This window comes from Syngnathus typhle, linkage group LG6 (genome assembly GCF_033458585.1).
Source record: "Syngnathus typhle isolate RoL2023-S1 ecotype Sweden linkage group LG6, RoL_Styp_1.0, whole genome shotgun sequence".
NCBI classification, from domain to species: Eukaryota; Metazoa; Chordata; class Actinopteri; order Syngnathiformes; family Syngnathidae; genus Syngnathus; species Syngnathus typhle.
Genome location: NC_083743.1, coordinates 9,397,251 through 9,414,090, shown reverse-complemented (window position 1 = coordinate 9,414,090; position 16,840 = coordinate 9,397,251). Strand labels below are relative to the sequence as shown.

The 16,840-nt window shown below is 39.1% G+C and overlaps 1 protein-coding gene across 1 annotated transcript in view; it reads left to right on the top strand.

Annotated features, from left to right (window-relative positions):
• Window positions 1-14,490, top strand: part of zgc:153039 (uncharacterized protein LOC767698 homolog) — a 34,339-nt gene extending 19,849 nt beyond the window's left edge. Inside the window, exons 9-13 of the mRNA XM_061281636.1 lie at window positions 872-996; window positions 6,902-7,094; window positions 9,524-9,698; window positions 10,135-10,281; window positions 12,026-14,490. Of these exons, the coding sequence (XP_061137620.1) occupies window positions 872-996; window positions 6,902-7,094; window positions 9,524-9,698; window positions 10,135-10,281; window positions 12,026-12,957 (1,572 nt within the window). The 3' untranslated portion in view covers window positions 12,958-14,490. The remainder of the gene's footprint in view (window positions 1-871; window positions 997-6,901; window positions 7,095-9,523; window positions 9,699-10,134; window positions 10,282-12,025) is intronic.
• Window positions 14,491-16,840: the final 2,350 nt, after the last annotated feature.

Genomic DNA, 16,840 nt, shown 5'->3' with positions numbered 1-16,840 from the left:
TTTCGTCACACGCATAGGTTCTTTAAAGATGATTCCAGAGGTTGTAGGCTCTCATTTTCCTTAACTCCCGCAGGTGAAATTTTATGTGATATTGGAATTTGGTTTCAAAAAAGAATATAGTTAATGTTATTTCAGAGGTACCTGTTGTTTGATTTTTTTTCTCAGTTACATCACTCTGATTCTTGTTCCGCATATTAAGCAAGCAAAGATTGATCTTGGGATTCCATCTGTTAGTCTTGTTACCAAGGACTCTGGGTCATATGCTTTACTGAAAAAGATAATTGGTTATTTCACTACAAGCATTTGATAACAGATGAGTGTTTCCAATAGCACTCTACCAAGAGTTGCTGGTCACCCAAATGTGGAAATAATCATTTGAGTGAGTTGTTAAAGAACACCTAGGTAGAAAATCCAAGGTTCAACAACTTTTAGTTCCCCTTTTCACTTTCCATTTCAAATAGAGGCCATGAAGTTGGATTTCAGCGAATCAAAGATTTTCCTGCTGTGTGAGGGACCTTTGAGAGTTCTTGGTAAACTCTGTTATGGCTTGCACAGAGGAGAGGCGATGCATTAGAAGCAGCTATTTGCTGCATGTTGTTTCTGTGTCGTACTGTGCAAAAGTTGTGTGTCTCACAGAATTAGATTTTTTTCCCCCATTCATTTTTGCAAAATGTGACTTTTTTCCATGACTGAAATTTACGTTGCAATGCTCTTTCAAGAGTTGAAAGTACGGCGAGGCGCAGGTTTTATACGCTTTGCAAATGTTCTTCTAACTTGTTTTGGTGATTTCAATACATTCTGTAATTTTTGCCTTTTATTTTTCTTTACCAACCCCCCCCCCCCCCCTTCTTCCTTTGTTTATTTGCTGTAGTTGGTGCTGTTTTCTGGAAAGCTCAACACCATTGCCAGTATTGTGACTATTTTCTTTCTGCTGGTTTATGCCGCTGTGGACTTGGCATGCCTCGCTCTGGAATGGGCATCTGCACCCAATTTCAGGTAAGACAACGATCCCAATATGCATTCAGCTAGTGTTATGATCCATCGCTTTCAAATATGAAGTTGTTCGTCTTACCCCTCACAACCTTACCCAGGTCACATTTTGATAATAAAGGCAATACATAAAACTCAATAAGATATATTATTTTGTTGCACATTTTCCCATTTCCACTCTAATCATAATCCCCTCCTGTTCTCTCTTCTCTATGGGTACCATTGTTTATGTGTGAAAGGGGTGCTTGTATTCCAGCTGGATGCTACTATGCCAACTGTGTACTAATTAAAAGACATAAACCTGGTCCCTGCTTATGGCCCCATATTGGAGAGGGACCAGCAATAAATGTGTTTGTGTTTGAGGGTGTGCAATGTGAATTGGTTGTTCAAGTACCTGGGATTGGAGATGCTAAAAGATTTAAATTTACAATGTTTGTGTTTTGGCGTGTGGCTTGTATTCCTTGGACACTAGCAATGACCCTGATTTATAAAAGCTCCCTCAAGCTGTGTTCACACATGAGGACAGCGTCAGTGTGTTTTTAGCTCAATGATTACATTGTGGCACTGCTGGCATTTGGTATTTGAATCACTTTTTATGAGTCATTTCATATTTCTGGTTGCTGCTGCTGCTACTATCTGTCATTATAGATGTGCATCTCCAAACGCAGTAACCGGGACCGCTTTCCTTAAGTCATACTTTCCAGGATTAAACCTTTCCTTGGGCTGAGAGATATGTTCTAAACATGATAAGTGCAACTGCTTTTAATTTGTCACACTTGAGAGAAGCTGTTTAGGCACAGTGCATCACTCCCTTGTTATGACATATCACCTCCGGTATTGCATTTTGTGTTATGGATTCCCCTGCAGTAAAAGCTGGATATTAGTCCTGAAATTTATGAGAATACTTGGAGCCTCCCAAGCACGTATAGTTTGAGTGCAGTTAAAGTAAAGATACCAAAACAGACAGCGTAAACACAACATTTAAAAACAACACAAAGGTTGAGCACTAATTCAAATCAATGGTTTGTTTTGCCAAATGTAAAAAAAAATCATTCATTACATTTTACATTTGAAAGAGTTGTTTTCCGAAATTATATGAATTTTATTTACTCGAACCTGCACATTCTTCAGCATTACAATCGTTTCTCGAGTTTGATAGGTAACCAAGCTCGTACCTCTATCTACTTATATCTCAAATCTATTTCAGTCTCCCCCCCCTTGCAAAAAAAAAAACACCAGCTCAAAAGTGAAATCATGAATAAACAAGGGAAAAGGGTAACAAATGAAAGACCAATTTCTGAATCACACAATTTTAGATACTGACAGACAACCACACAGAAAGACATAGACCAATTTACTTTGAAAAAAATAAGAATAAGGAAACCCGACATATTTATTATACATACTTGTACGAGATGAACTGTGGCAGGTAAAACTCACATGTTCCATTGACTAAGACAAACAACAGCACGTAGCTTATTTTAGCACTTAAGGACCCTGCTGATTAAGATGCCAACCAGTTATGTGTTGGCTACACCCATCCACCAGGCCCCTGAGTGGAAAAATACATAACTGTCAGCAACTGAACACAAGATGATGACATGCATTTGACAGATTTCTTCCCACCAAAAAAAAAAAAAAGATCAAGATTAGAGACATCGTGGCATAAAACGGGAATGAACATCAAGCTACTGACGGGTGAATGTTTGAATGTCAGGATTTCCACATGGACATCAGAATTCAATATCCAATAATCACAGAAGATTATTCAAGTCCTGAAGAAACAGGGCAGCCCCATACCATCACACTGTCACCACCATATTTATAAGGGTGCGCATAAACCTCTTATAGTATAAGGGGAGGGATTAAAAGAAATATTCTACCATCAAATATTTTTTTTCTCCCCACCCAAAAATTATTTAGAAAGAATACTATATTTGTTTGTCTTTGCCTATTAAAATAGGCTTGATGATTCTAACCATTTTAATGTGTGTGAAACATGCAAAAAACTGTGCATTCAAATTTCAAATATATTTACAAGATATTATTGCTTGTATAAGGTGTTAGGTTACAGTATATACAACTGTTTCATGTAACACACAGTCCAACAAAATGGAAAGTGCTCTTAAAGTATGCTTTTCTTTATGCTATCTCAGGGAATTGCGTCTTGTTGACTTTTAGAACAGGCTGCAGGAATTAGTCATCACAGAGGCAAAACTTTCCCACCTGCTGATCTCCCATGCCAAGGAGTCACCGCAGCTGATAATGCGGCCTGTCTGCTAGCCGTACGTTTCTAGTTGTTTTCCTCTTTTTATTCTGTCTGCTTCTTTCATTGTGCCGAGGCTCTCTCCCACATCTCTTTCCAGGCAAAAAGAATTGAAAAGCCATTTAGCCCCATGTCTCCCTGGAGAGCTGCTCTGTAATTAGCATAACTAATTTAGCAGAAATATTTCCCTTTCCATTAAATTTGGCATTGTGTAGGGGTGGGTTTGAAATTATGATGTAGCGGAAAAAAATACCTACTTGTTAAGTCTGTCTGTGTGCAAATGTATCTGCAGAATATGTATACAAGGGAAGCGTAAAGGCATGCAATTTAGACAATGGCTTTGTGTGAAGTCATGCCGGAGGTTTTTTTTTTGTTCCTGATTATCGATGTGTGAGTAAAGCTGTCTGACGCGAGCATCGTGTGAGTGTGTGTGTGCGTGCGTGTGCATTTCTGGTGTTATCTTTGAGTGTGGTGTAGCCTCTGTGTGGGCTACAGCTTTATCAGTAGTGGTTCCAGAGATGCAGACAATTCCTTAAGGCCAACTGCAGTCACTCTGCAGGACTGCCTAAGCACACACAAGTGCCCACAGAAACACAAAATGCTGCACATACATGCAGCATTGTTTTGTCACTGAGCAAGATTAAGGGGATAATCTGCTCTTCATTGTTTCCATGTGGATTTTAATTATGTGAATTACAGGTCATATGTTTTCTAGTCCCATTGCATTCAAAAGACACCCACATTCCCTTTACCACCAAGTTGATTGTCTCTGTTTTAATATGTGAATTGACCAATCCGAACAAACTACTGCATGCTTAGTCCTCTGTCAAATACATACTATATTTTGTTAAATGCATTAAATGCAGTGCAATAAAATCCAGATGAATCACCTAATATGTGTAGACTTATAGGCAACAATGGATATGAGGATCACTAGGATACAAATCAAAGGGTCTTTTAACCTTTTGAACTGTAGGACCTTTTAACATAAACTCTGGCAGAAAGGATACTTTGTGCCACATTGGTAAAGTACCTAAAAGTAGAAAGTTTATTACCGTATTTTCCGGCCTATAAGGCGCACCGGACTATAAGGCGCACCTTCAATGAATGGCCCATTTTAAAACTTTATCCTTATATAAGGCGCACCGGCCTATAAGGCGCACCATTAATGCATCATGTCAGATTTTTAATCCAAATCAAATCATTCTCCATTTTATCTTTTTTATTTCAACTTCAGACGGAAACAAATTACTTTATAATCATAAAATAATGATCCATAGTCTTTTTGAGTCATGATTCATAGTCTTCAGCGGGCCACTTATGATTGATTTCATGACACAATGAATTTGGTCCATATATAAGGCGCACTGGGCTATAAGGCGCACTGTTGGTTTTTGAGAAAATGTTAGGTTTTTAGGTGCGCCTTATAGGGCGGAAAATACGGTACATAGTCTATTTGTACAAACAATAAGTTGTTTGGTTTTGCCCTAGTTGCTCAAATATTTTTCTTTTAGAGAATTTGCAGACCTTTCCATTAGACCTCTGTCAAACTCAAACCAATCATAAGAAAATACAAAAACTGTTTTGTCAGACCACCTTGAAACATCTTCATACATGTTTTGACCCAGATTCAAATTTTTACAAAATAAACAAAACAAAAATGTGTTAAAATGTTTCCCAGTGCCTTGGCAGTACCTCGTGATTATTCAGGAAAAGAAACTTACTTTCCTTCCAACATTCATTGATTTTGGTAGAAAATCATTTGGTCTCCAAAAAAACATACAGTAGAGGAGGCATTCCATCTGCTTCAAAATATTGAAGAGACTGTGTCTTAGGATGATTGCTCGCTGGATGACTTCTGACAGGAGTCCAGGTGAGCAGTCTTCCCCCTCTGTGAAGAGGAGCCGTGTCGCATCACATTCCTCAGAACCAGAACGTAAACTGTTTACTTCACTGTAAAATCGTGAGACTAGATAGGGCTAAAATTCAAGATTTCTGCCTGAATCGATAAAGTTGGCAAGTATGTATGTCTGGAACCTGCAGACTTCATATTCGAAGAACACGGTTGCCACATTGTGTAGATTGTAATTATGGATGGATGTTTACAGATAAAATTATATTTTAAAAGGAAGATATTAAAATCTGTCACTTCTCATGTGGTTTAAGGTCATTGAGTATCTCCTGTTGGCTGACGTAATGTCTCGTCTCGTAGACCGTGTGTGTGTGTTCGTGTGTGTTTGTGCGTGCTCATAATAATTTCGTTTCTGTCCTAACTTTACCATAATTATGTCATGATTCTGGGCAAATGTCCAAGCCTTGTCGCCTGTTTTAATTCACTGATTGGCAGTGATTCTCTTAGGGTAATTTTGTCGTGTCAGCAAAGTGACATCAGCTGCTGGAGAACCACAGACAGATGATGGGGTGAGAGAGAGATGGTTTGTAGAGCCACCATCATAATGAAACGAAAAGATGAGATGGATTGCTAGGGCGGTTAAGGTGAGCTTTTATTGTTATTACACCCATCTCTCCAATAGGGTAAAAAAGAGGCTAAGATGTTTGGTCAAGACGTAAAAGCAAAGTTTGAAGTAGTGAACCTATATGTGGCACATCAGTGGGTTCAGGTCAGGACTTAAAAGTTAAGTATCAATAATGTTGCTATACCTTTCAAAAGGTTTACAGTAGATACCTCTCTTTAGATACTGTACTTAGCATTTTTTATTTGTTTCATATTTCTAATTTGGTTTTTATACAGATATTCTTCATAAATAACTTGACTACTGTGTTAGCTTGTGTTAGTTATAGACCAGGGGTGTCAAACTCATTTTTTGTAGCCGCATAGTAGTCATAGTTTCTTTCGGAGGGCTATTATGACTGTCAACCCAAATAAATGTATGAGCACCTCATATTAAATATAGTATAAGGTACAAAACAAAATGACAAATAACTCCTTTTCAAATCAAACGCGTAAAAACTGGTCAAATATTTAAAAAAAGAGATTTTTAAAAGTGAAGACAATTTTCAATTCTAGTAATGACACACAAATTTGATGCACAATTTGTCTTCCCGGGCCACATAAAATGATGTGGCGGGCCGTATCTGAGTTTGACACCTGTGTTATAGACTATAACATGTTCTGACTTAACTTACAAGTGTCAACTATTTATTACACTAATGCCTTGTGAAGATAAATATGAATTTAAAAAAATCTATAAACACAAAATTGGACATTTGTATTCACTTGCTATTGCTCTCTGTGTAATCGTGATAATGGTGCCCATCAACTCAGGGATTGAACCTGCCCAGTATTTGAAGGCATGAGAGGTGAGGTTTTACATTAAAAGGTGAAAAGAAAATATTGATAGTATTGATCTTTCTGGTCCTCTATTATGTTTAGCCATCCTGCACACAGAGCACATAGTGGAGGTTACTGCACACATCCACCGCCGCTCTTTCAAAATTATAATCAAAGCGACATGCTCAGGGCTCACATAATAATCAAACACAGCTCATGTGATGATCACAAGTTGAGCCATGACTAATCGTTACCTAAACCCTGAGCACTCTTAAGTCATTATGCAAACAGGTATGATTTAGAAAATATTTGTTCTGATTCAATAACGAAGAATTTTACTTTTTCCTTCCCAGGCCCACGTTTCGTTACTTCACCTGGCATACGTGTGTGTTGGGCATCGTAGGCTGCGCCGTCATGATGTTTCTCATCAATTCCATCTATGCCTCAGCCAGCATCGCCTTCATGCTGCTGCTGCTTCTGCTGATTCACTACCTCAGTCCAACTTCAAGCTGGGGCTACATCAGCCAGGCTCTCATTTTCCACCAGGTTTGAAGCACACACACAAACAAATGCACACAGCATTGCTTTATCATTATTACAGCAACTAAAATCTCACTCCCTCAACTTAAAAAATGTGTTCTTGCCAAGCAATCTCTTTAAAATGTTTATTGAGATTCACAAACACAGACTATAGCCTCCCCAAGCCAAGTGTAAGCAGCAGACAACAACACACACATCAAATGCTGTCTCTCCAAATTCATACCCATTCATTGTTGTGCAGCCTATCTATCATTTTTATATCAGACCTAACTGACACGCTCTGCATATTTTTCCTTCAACAAAGTGCTGCACTTGTACTCATACATAACTTTGTGTCATGCAATTCGCTATGTCCTCTATAGGCGGGCCTGTTGCTTTCAAGGTGAGGTGGATCCATTGCAGCAAGGCCTGTTGCCAAGGCGATTCGGGTGTCTGGGTTAGCCAGCAGTTTGTCAAGAGGCAGAACATTATTACAACCACTCAACTTATTGCACTTTTCTTCCTTCCCCCTCCTCCCTTTCCGTTTCTTCCCTTCTCACTGATGCTTACGTTCCTATCATCTACCTCCTTCTTGCTTCCATGCTTTTTCTCTTATATAGGGCAGTTCAATTTACATGATTACTTTCAAGCAGAGAAATAGAACCTACATGCTTGCTTCAACAGTACACGGAAGTCAACGAGTTGCCAGGTTTTTGTGATGTGAAAATGAATTGTAATTTTAGAATTGGTAAACTTTTAATGTCACCAAATATCTGTGCTGGGTTGATATTCCCTTTAGCACATCTCTATATAGTGGATGCATAACACAACCCTAGTCAACCCCAGTTTGATGCAGTAGCTTCTATTCTATGCACCTTTTAATTCGGTGCGCCCTATATATGAAAACAATTCTAAAGTAAAAAATTCAATGAAGGTACGGCTTATAATCCAGTGCGCCTTATAGTGCAGAAAATACTGCACATAAAGTATAAACAATGATATATACACTACCGTTCAAAAGTATGACTCAGACAATTAAGTGTTTTCCATGAAAACGGCTTTCAGGGGTTTTGAAGGGTTTTCTAGTCATTCATTAGACCTTCTAAGGCAATTAGCAAACACAATGAACCATTACAACATGGGAGGGACGGTTCCTGGAAATGGGGCTTGATATATACCATGGAGATACTGCATTAAAAACCAAACGTTTGCAGGTAGAATAGTCATTTACCACATTAATAATGTATAGCGTGTGTTCCTGATTAGTTTAATGTTATCCTCATTGGAAAAAAAAGCAATTTTGTTTTAAAAATAAGGACAATTCTAATTGACCCCAAACCTTTGAACAGTATATATCGTAAATAATAGTTTTTCTCTATGATCTTGGTCTCCAGTTTTTAATTGCAAGAACACCAAATTACACAAGTGTGTAGCAGTATGTTATAAACACTATAAATATGTCAAAGTTCCAACAGCACCCAGTATGGCAGATTGCCAGCGAGATAGCATTGCACCAAGAAATGGAGACAGAAACGCTCACAACAAAAACACACTAGACGATAACAAGCTGCTGACAAGTGTTAAAGAAAGACTTGGGGACAAAAAAAGTCAAATTGACGCCAATGGTATCAAGTAAAGAAATAGATGTAGACAGAATATAAGCATAGAGAGCGGATGAGTGATTGAGAAAATAAAGTGATGGATGAGACCAGAGAGACAGAAATGATGATAGTCTGATGGATGAGAAGACCAAAGAAAATGTGAAGATAAAGAAGACAGATGATTAGATGAGTGGGCGCAGTTGGTCTGCACCTCTGAGACTATTGTTGGTTATTTGTTGATGCAAGCATGACAACATGTAATTGCAAGTAATGTAATGGAAGTAAGGTGGGAAATTGCTGAAACTTAAATTGGTTAGACAAGCAACCATTCATTAAGATTCCTGACTTGAAACTGTTTTAAGAAAGACATTAACCTGTCTGATGATGCTATCTTTTAAATCCCACGTGTTAATATGGTGTGTGTGTGTGTGCGTGTGGAGTGAGCAAAAGACATGGCAGGTGCAAGAGTCAACTGGTCTGGTCTGGAACATTGCAGCAAACGAGAAAAATATGCAAAATAACGCTTACACTTAAAGTGGAAATGGACGAAGCAATATTTTGTTGACATCTTTTTTTTCTTTGATTGTTATTTCCTATATATTTGATCAATCCGCCCATGTGAAATGATTTGTTTCGATCGAAGGTGTTTTGCATTAACACTGAAATCCTTCTCAGGTCAAAATATTTGTGTCTCTGAAAACAGTGTATCTGATCACAATTTCCAGATTGACAATCTAATCCATTCAATGTCACTCACTTAAGAACCGTTCCCAGCCATGACTCAGATTATAGACAAAAGTGGCCAGTAAATTTTAAATTCCATCTCAGTTTACGGGTCTTCCTTGTCGCTTTTAGGTACGCAAGTATTTGCTCATGCTGGATGTGAGGAAGGATCACGTCAAGTTCTGGAGGCCGCAAGTTCTGCTGATGGTCTCCAACCCGCGAAGCAGTGTAGGCCTCATCACCTTCATCAACGATATTAAAAAGAGTGGACTGTACGTGCTGGGGCATGTCCAACTTGGCGAACTCAGTAAGAACTGAAACCTTCCAAAAATTTAATTCTAAAACATGCTCTACTAACATGGCAAACATTTGCTTTGAACACACATAGCATGTAAGCCATGTTCCTCCAGCTGATATATATATATTTTTTCATGGACACCGGCTGGGTCTGAATGAATAGTTCATAATCTCCCCTGAGTGTCGCTTGGTTGGGTGGAATTATATTTTCATTAGCAGATGAAGAGCCCTTCTCTAATTTGAACAGACACTTGGTGTTGAGAAATATTTATGAGGCGGTTATTCACTCGCAGATATAATTTAAGACGACTGTACTGTAAAGTAGTTACACCCGTATTATTTTCAGGCCATCTTTTGCCCTTCGATGTGGCCTGTGGGCTATGCTCTGTTGATACTGCATATTTTGACTTACGTATCTGTTTATCTTTCCCCACCCTCACCAACAGACACATTACCCTCTGACCCTCTACAATCTCAGTATGCCTCCTGGTTGTCTCTGGTGGATCATCTCAACATCAAGGCCTTTGTCAACCTGACGCTGGCTGATTCAGTGCGTCATGGAATCCAGCACCTTCTGTTCATTTCTGGACTAGGTCAGTGTCACCATCAGTACAAATCCCATATTTTGCTGTTTTGTACACTTATCAGCTCCAACTTAACATTCTAATAAGATCCAGTAGCATGACATGAGGCAAAAGCCAGTGTTTGTCAATGGCACCAATAACCTTCAATATAAAATATATCAAATAAACGAGGCATAGTGATTGAGGAAACAGAATGAAATGTCATAGTTAACATGACGATTGAGGGACTGACAAGCTTACTTAAGAGAGAGCAATAAATGTACCTTAACCTACCTTGGTCATCAGACATGTACATCCTAAAGGCACGTGGCCTAACATAACTTGTAATTAAGACTATAGTCCACCTATAAGTTCTTCTTTTGGTGCCTGATGCAGTTTTACTTGTACTAATTCTGTTAGGCTATGGTAGATGGTATTTTTTTCTGTTATCTATCAACGTTACTATTGTTTGACTTTGACTTTTCTGTGCTGGGATTAATGGTACAAACATGTTCTTTTGACGGTTAAATGGATCGCACGCTGGAGTCTACTTAGGTAGACATTCACTCAAAATTAGCTCAGTGTGAAGATGAGACCAGGACTCTAAAAAACAAGTAGTAGCTCTTTTCTCTGCTCGGCCACCAGGCACTCCTGCTATCTTCTTTGAACTGTTTACGACGTCCACTCGCCTTATCTTCCTCTCCCACATGTTTTGCTGGATTAATTTTATATATATATATTTTTTTTTAATCAGTTGTTTCTATGCTGATCTGTCAAAAGATTTCTTTATGTATGGTGCAAAAAACCTTTGGAACTGCTGGACTGTTCTAAATGAAAAAATAGTGATGAGCCCAATTGAATGACCAATCGACTTTCAGATAATGGATGGATGGATGGATACATTTATACATTTATGGATACATGCTTGGAAATGCAACTACAATGTTTCTGTGATAGCACACAATATTATTCTATGGTGTCCACATACAGTTTGGTGACAAGTGATTGCAGTTTTCTGACAAATTATGCAATGTAAGCTTATTTTATGATTATGTTGGGTTTTAGATTGTCGTGTGCCACTCTACTGTCCTCAGTCTTCATGTTTTACAAACATGTCATGCCGCATTACACAATACCATACAAAAATAAAGTTGCAGAGTCACTTTGAAATATTTGAGGACTAATGGATGACAACATTGATGCATTTGTCACGTAGTATAGGCCTGTGCACCTAACATTATTCTCACTACGGCTGTGATGGGCTGTTGTAGATACAACTGGCCATCAGTCAAACAAAATCACATCATCATTTTTTTATATTTTTCATGTCTTGGTGATAAACAACGCAATGTTAATATTTCATGAGACAAAAATAGCTACTATGATAAAATAAGAATGAAATTGAGGGAAAAAAAAGCCCATGTGGATGGATCTGGCCATGATGATCAATGGTACTAAACGAAAAAGGGGATCATTACAACTAATGACGCAGAGGAACAAATCTCTGGTTGGTAAATGCTTACCCGCTCCTAATTCTTATAACTTTACCATCTTCAAAAATTTTTAAAAGTGCCAGGAGTGCCATCAAGCAATATTACCCTTGAATGTCAACATATAATTTATATGCTTATATGGCATATTTCCAGTCACCCTGCTAATTGATAAGCTACAGTAAATGTTGGTGCTTCACTGTATAGAAAAGTGATTTGTATTGTGTGGATGGATTTTAGGTTTGTTTTAAAACAAATCATCTTGTCTCACTGTCTCCTTCCAGGTGGGATGCGCCCCAACACCCTTGTCCTGGGTTTTTATGATGACAGCCTCCCAAAGGACAAGCTCTCCACAAATCATTTGACAGATCTTTCTTGCCTCTCCCATGATCCTGAGCAGCACCAAACTCCGTTCCATTTTGCTTCCCTTCGGTCCAGTTCTCGGGCTGCAAATGATGACGTGCACGGTGGCAAGGTTTTGGGGCCCCCGGAGTATGTAGCAATCATTGCAGATGCCATGAAGATGCTGAAGAATGTGGTTTTGGCACGTTATTTTAACGGTTTTGACCGAACAGAGGCTTTGTCAAGGGCCTCCTCCTCTCCAGGGAAGAGTTTTGTGTATGTGGACGTCTGGCCAGTCAACCTTCTGCGTCCGGACAGCACAAGCTACGTGGATACCTGCTCTCTGTTCTTGCTGCAGCTAGCTTGCATTCTCAATATGGTCCGAGCCTGGCGTAAAGCCACACTACGTCTCTTTCTTTGCGTGGAGGAAGGGAGGAGTGTGAGAGGCTTGGAAGAGAAGCTAGGACAACTGCTGAAAGAACTGAGAATTAAAGCTCAAATTTGCCCCGTGCCATGGGACCAGCAAGTGGCGCTACACTGGCAGCGCCAAGGTGAATGGGACAAGAGGCGATCATCTCAGTCCTCCAAGGACGAGAAGAAACTGGGAAAAGACGAAGAGGATGAAGACGATTCCGTCAACAGCTTGCCAAGCAACATCACGCGGTTGTCTGATGACTACCTGTCAGCTGTCAATCAGCTCATCCTCGACCAGGCCCAGCCACCGCCCGCTGTGCGCTTTCTATACTTGCCCCGCCCACCAGCTGACACCCGTCATTACAATTCTTACTTGCATCAGCTGGAGCTGCTGACTCGTAACCTGGGCCCCACTTTGCTCATTCATGGTGTGACGCCTGTCATCACCACTGATATCTGAGCACTCCCCTATCTGTCACATGCAGTAAGGCAGGACTTCATGCTTCGTGCAGTCCTATTGGCTGATCAAGATGCTGTCTGTAGCTGACATGTCACTCAACAGCATACTGGATGAACAGCCCTTGAGATCTGACCAAAACATGAGTACTACAATATGGACCAAACCATATCTTTATTTTAACTTCATGAACTCTTGGAGGGCCCGTTAAAGACTGTGGAAAAGTCGGATGTGGTCTGCTGGCCATACCTTGCCCAGGTCTATAATTTTGGAGATCTTTATGGCTTACATCATTATAAAGTAACGGTGTTAGCTGGAGGCAAATGAAGAGAAGCTTGAAGTAAACTCTGCTATTTTCATGCAGAAAAATGTCATCTTGTTGTGGTATTGTTATATTCACTCACATGATCATTTTTCTCGTTCATTCATACGTACCCACTATGTCGAAATGTGCAAAGCAACCGCACTGGGTCTTTTTGCCTCCAGCTAAGCCATGACCCCAAATCATGCCACATTGTTTACAAATTCCAAAGAGGTCCATAGTATACATTCTTCATAAGAATGTTTTTAATGAAGGTAAAAAGTCATGATCATTTTGAATACTCCTGTGAAGGATGACAAAGACACTAAGTGCATCTATAATACATATCATGAATACGTAACATGGCCAACCTACATGGGAATTTATCCTCTCATCAAGATGTCCCCCACCCATATCATTCCATCCCACACTGGCGAGAGGTTTCCACTGGTTGATACAGTCTGAGCTCAATTTTAAGTGTCCCCTGGCTTCCCTTGTGGCCTAGAGATGGGTTGCCCTACAATTTTGTTAAAATGATCATTCCAAACACCTTCAGACCAAAAAGTGCCGAGCGTGTTAGTGATCTAATGTGTGGAACTAGTCCAGCCTGGACAGGAATTCTGACTGTTAATTTTCATAGCAAGTACACTCCAGAGAGCGGGTTTCCAATTTTAGGATAGAAAGCTTTTTTCTTTATTTGTTTGTTTTTCCGTCATTTTGTTCAGCAAACTGAACAATTCACAGTGTTTGCAACTGCTTAGCAGATTTTTAGAATTGTTTTAGAATTGAATTATCGTTAGTACTGCCTGATCAGTTTGATTTATCAAGTGCCAAAATAAATGCATTTGTAATTGTTAGCCACAATTTCAACTGCTGTGTCATCACCAAGCCGCAAGCACCAAGTGTAACATATTTAGTTCCTCCCCCAAAAAACGCCAATTTGGCATAATGTATGCTACAGCAGTTGATCCACTTCAGGGTATTGAATTTATATACTTATTATACTTATACTAGGTGTTCACATTGTTTGAATTGAGATATTTATGGTACTTGCCGTTTGATTTCCATTGGTACGACTGACTCAACAGTGCTCCTTACACAAATGTTATGATACATTTCATGATATTATTGTACGTGATGCATCATGCTTATTTATGAAAAAAATAAAGAGTTTTGATCACTGTGAAATTCTAGATAAAAAGGTGCTGAAATAAAGGTAAACTTAGATAAATAAAGTTTTTATTGCATCTCATTCATTTGTCGCTCTGTGGCATTTGTAAAGAAAAAAAAAGATAACATTAATACCATGATCCATCAAAAAATTTCAACACCCCTTTCCTTATCAGTGGCAATTGAGGACTAACGACCAACAATGATTAATCAGTCCACAACTAATATATTACTTCAAAAGTGATACTCGCTCCATCAGCAATTTCTAACAGACTAAAATTCACAAGCTGATGTTGGCGACACCAGTCTGATGTCGATATTTTGTGCAAATACACAGAATGTGTCTGGTCAAAGAGAAAAAATGTATTTCAAATAGTTTCATAAGAAAATGCATCTTTTATTTCAAATCCTTGGGCTAGCAGATGTAGATGGTCAAAAAAAAATGCAGGTTTAGTGTGTCTGACTTAACACGCTACACAAAACATAAAGAGCCCAGACGTGCACTAAGCAGCGGCATGTCAAGCGTGCAATGTTACCATCAAAGTTGGTAATACAAGTTTGTTTCACTACTCAAGCAAAATCATTTTTTTTTTATTGCTTGTAAATATGTGCACTGCTGTTCAAAAGTTACCATCAAAGTTTGTAATACAAATTAGTTTAAGCAAAATCACATATATTCTTTTTAATACTTACTTATATGTACACTGCTGTTCAAAGGTTTGCAGCCACTTAGAAATGTTCTTGTTTTTAAAATAAAATCACAATTTTTTTCAATAACATGAAACTAATCAGGAATACACTGTATATATTGTTAATGTGGTAAACTCTAACTCTAGTTTTTAATACAATATCTACATCGATGTATAAAGGTCCATTTCCAGCAACCATCCTTCTAGCGAGGACATTTTATGAGCAACAGCACTGAGATAAAGTGCATTGTTCAGCGCTAAGATTGTTCATAACCATAAATAAGCATCTTAACCCGGGACCTCAAGTATCATATTTTGTGCCATATAATGTGGAAATGCCTGTTGGTATGAGAATAAAACTCCTTGAAGTGATGGAAGGATAGTGAAGGAGGAAATGCCAGAGGTGTTTCCAAAATGTGCATGTGCGACAGCATCAAAGGTAGACAACATTCTCGCTCAGTGTGTTTGCCCTGAGGCAAACCATTTTTCCCCCTGTCACGTCCTCAGCCCTGATCAGAGGAAACATGTCACCCCCTCCGTTAACACCCCGGCACAAGGATTCACATACTCACTTATCACTTCACTTTTAATTTCTACCCTCACCGCATGTTCACATCCACTTAATTCCAAAAGGCAAGCAGTTTTCCTGAGTCATCACATGGATCAGGGAAAACGAGAGAGGAAAAGAATTAAAGGAGTATGGAGGGTGCGATGTCAAGTGCAATCTGGTCACGCTGACACGCAGATTAAATTACCAGTTAAGAATTTTGGAAGCCAAACAGACTCCTGGCAATTGCTTTGAGCCAATATGCATTAAAATATGCGGAAAACGTGTCAGTTGGGAGCATAGTGCTGACATATTTAAAGTTTGGCTTGGCAAGTCTTGCATAATCATGATAGTGAATGTGTCGAGGGTTTTTCAGTGTGCTGATTGCATGCCCATCATAGGGCAATCACAAAGGATATACAGTAAAAGTCTTTAACTCAGGAACAATCAAAAGTACTATTTAGAGCAGGGGTCGGGCAACCCGCGGCTCCAGAGCCGCATGCGGCTCTTTAGCACTTCCCCTAGCGGCTCCCTGCAATTTTTGTAAAATTGCGTAAAAATGGAAAAATATGTTGTTTGTTGTTGTTGTTTTTTTAAAAAAATACGGCTTTTATATGGTAATCATGACAAAACCATTGTCATGCTGTAAAAATGTATGTAGTTGTAAATATATTATTTAAGAATGACGCCAAATTGAAAAATTGCGTCATAGCTTGCGACACAGCACAGGTGAGTTGTGAACAGGTGTGTGAGTGACGGGCCGTGGATTCAAAAGGCAAAAAGAGAAGAATTGCTGATGAGAACAGAGGCTTTAAGAAGAATGGACTGAACTATTTGCTGTCATTGCCAATGCTGAAGAATTGCCTGCATGTTTGATTTGCAATGAGAAGTTGTCAAATAACAAGAAGAGGAATTTGGAGCGACGTTTTCAGCAAAAGCATGCTAAATTTGCTGCCGATCACCCAGTCGCAACTGAGAAAACGTGCAATTGCAGTGTTGGTGGTGAAATTTAAGGACCGAAAAAACAGTTTCAAGAAGCGGATTGCATCTCCAAGCTCTACTACTGCTGCAAGTGTTGATGCAGCCCCGGAGATAATAAAGCGCGGAAAACCACTCGCCCATGGCGAGTTCATGAAGGGATTGATTCATTAAAATACCAGAGTGCTTAATTTTGGACTT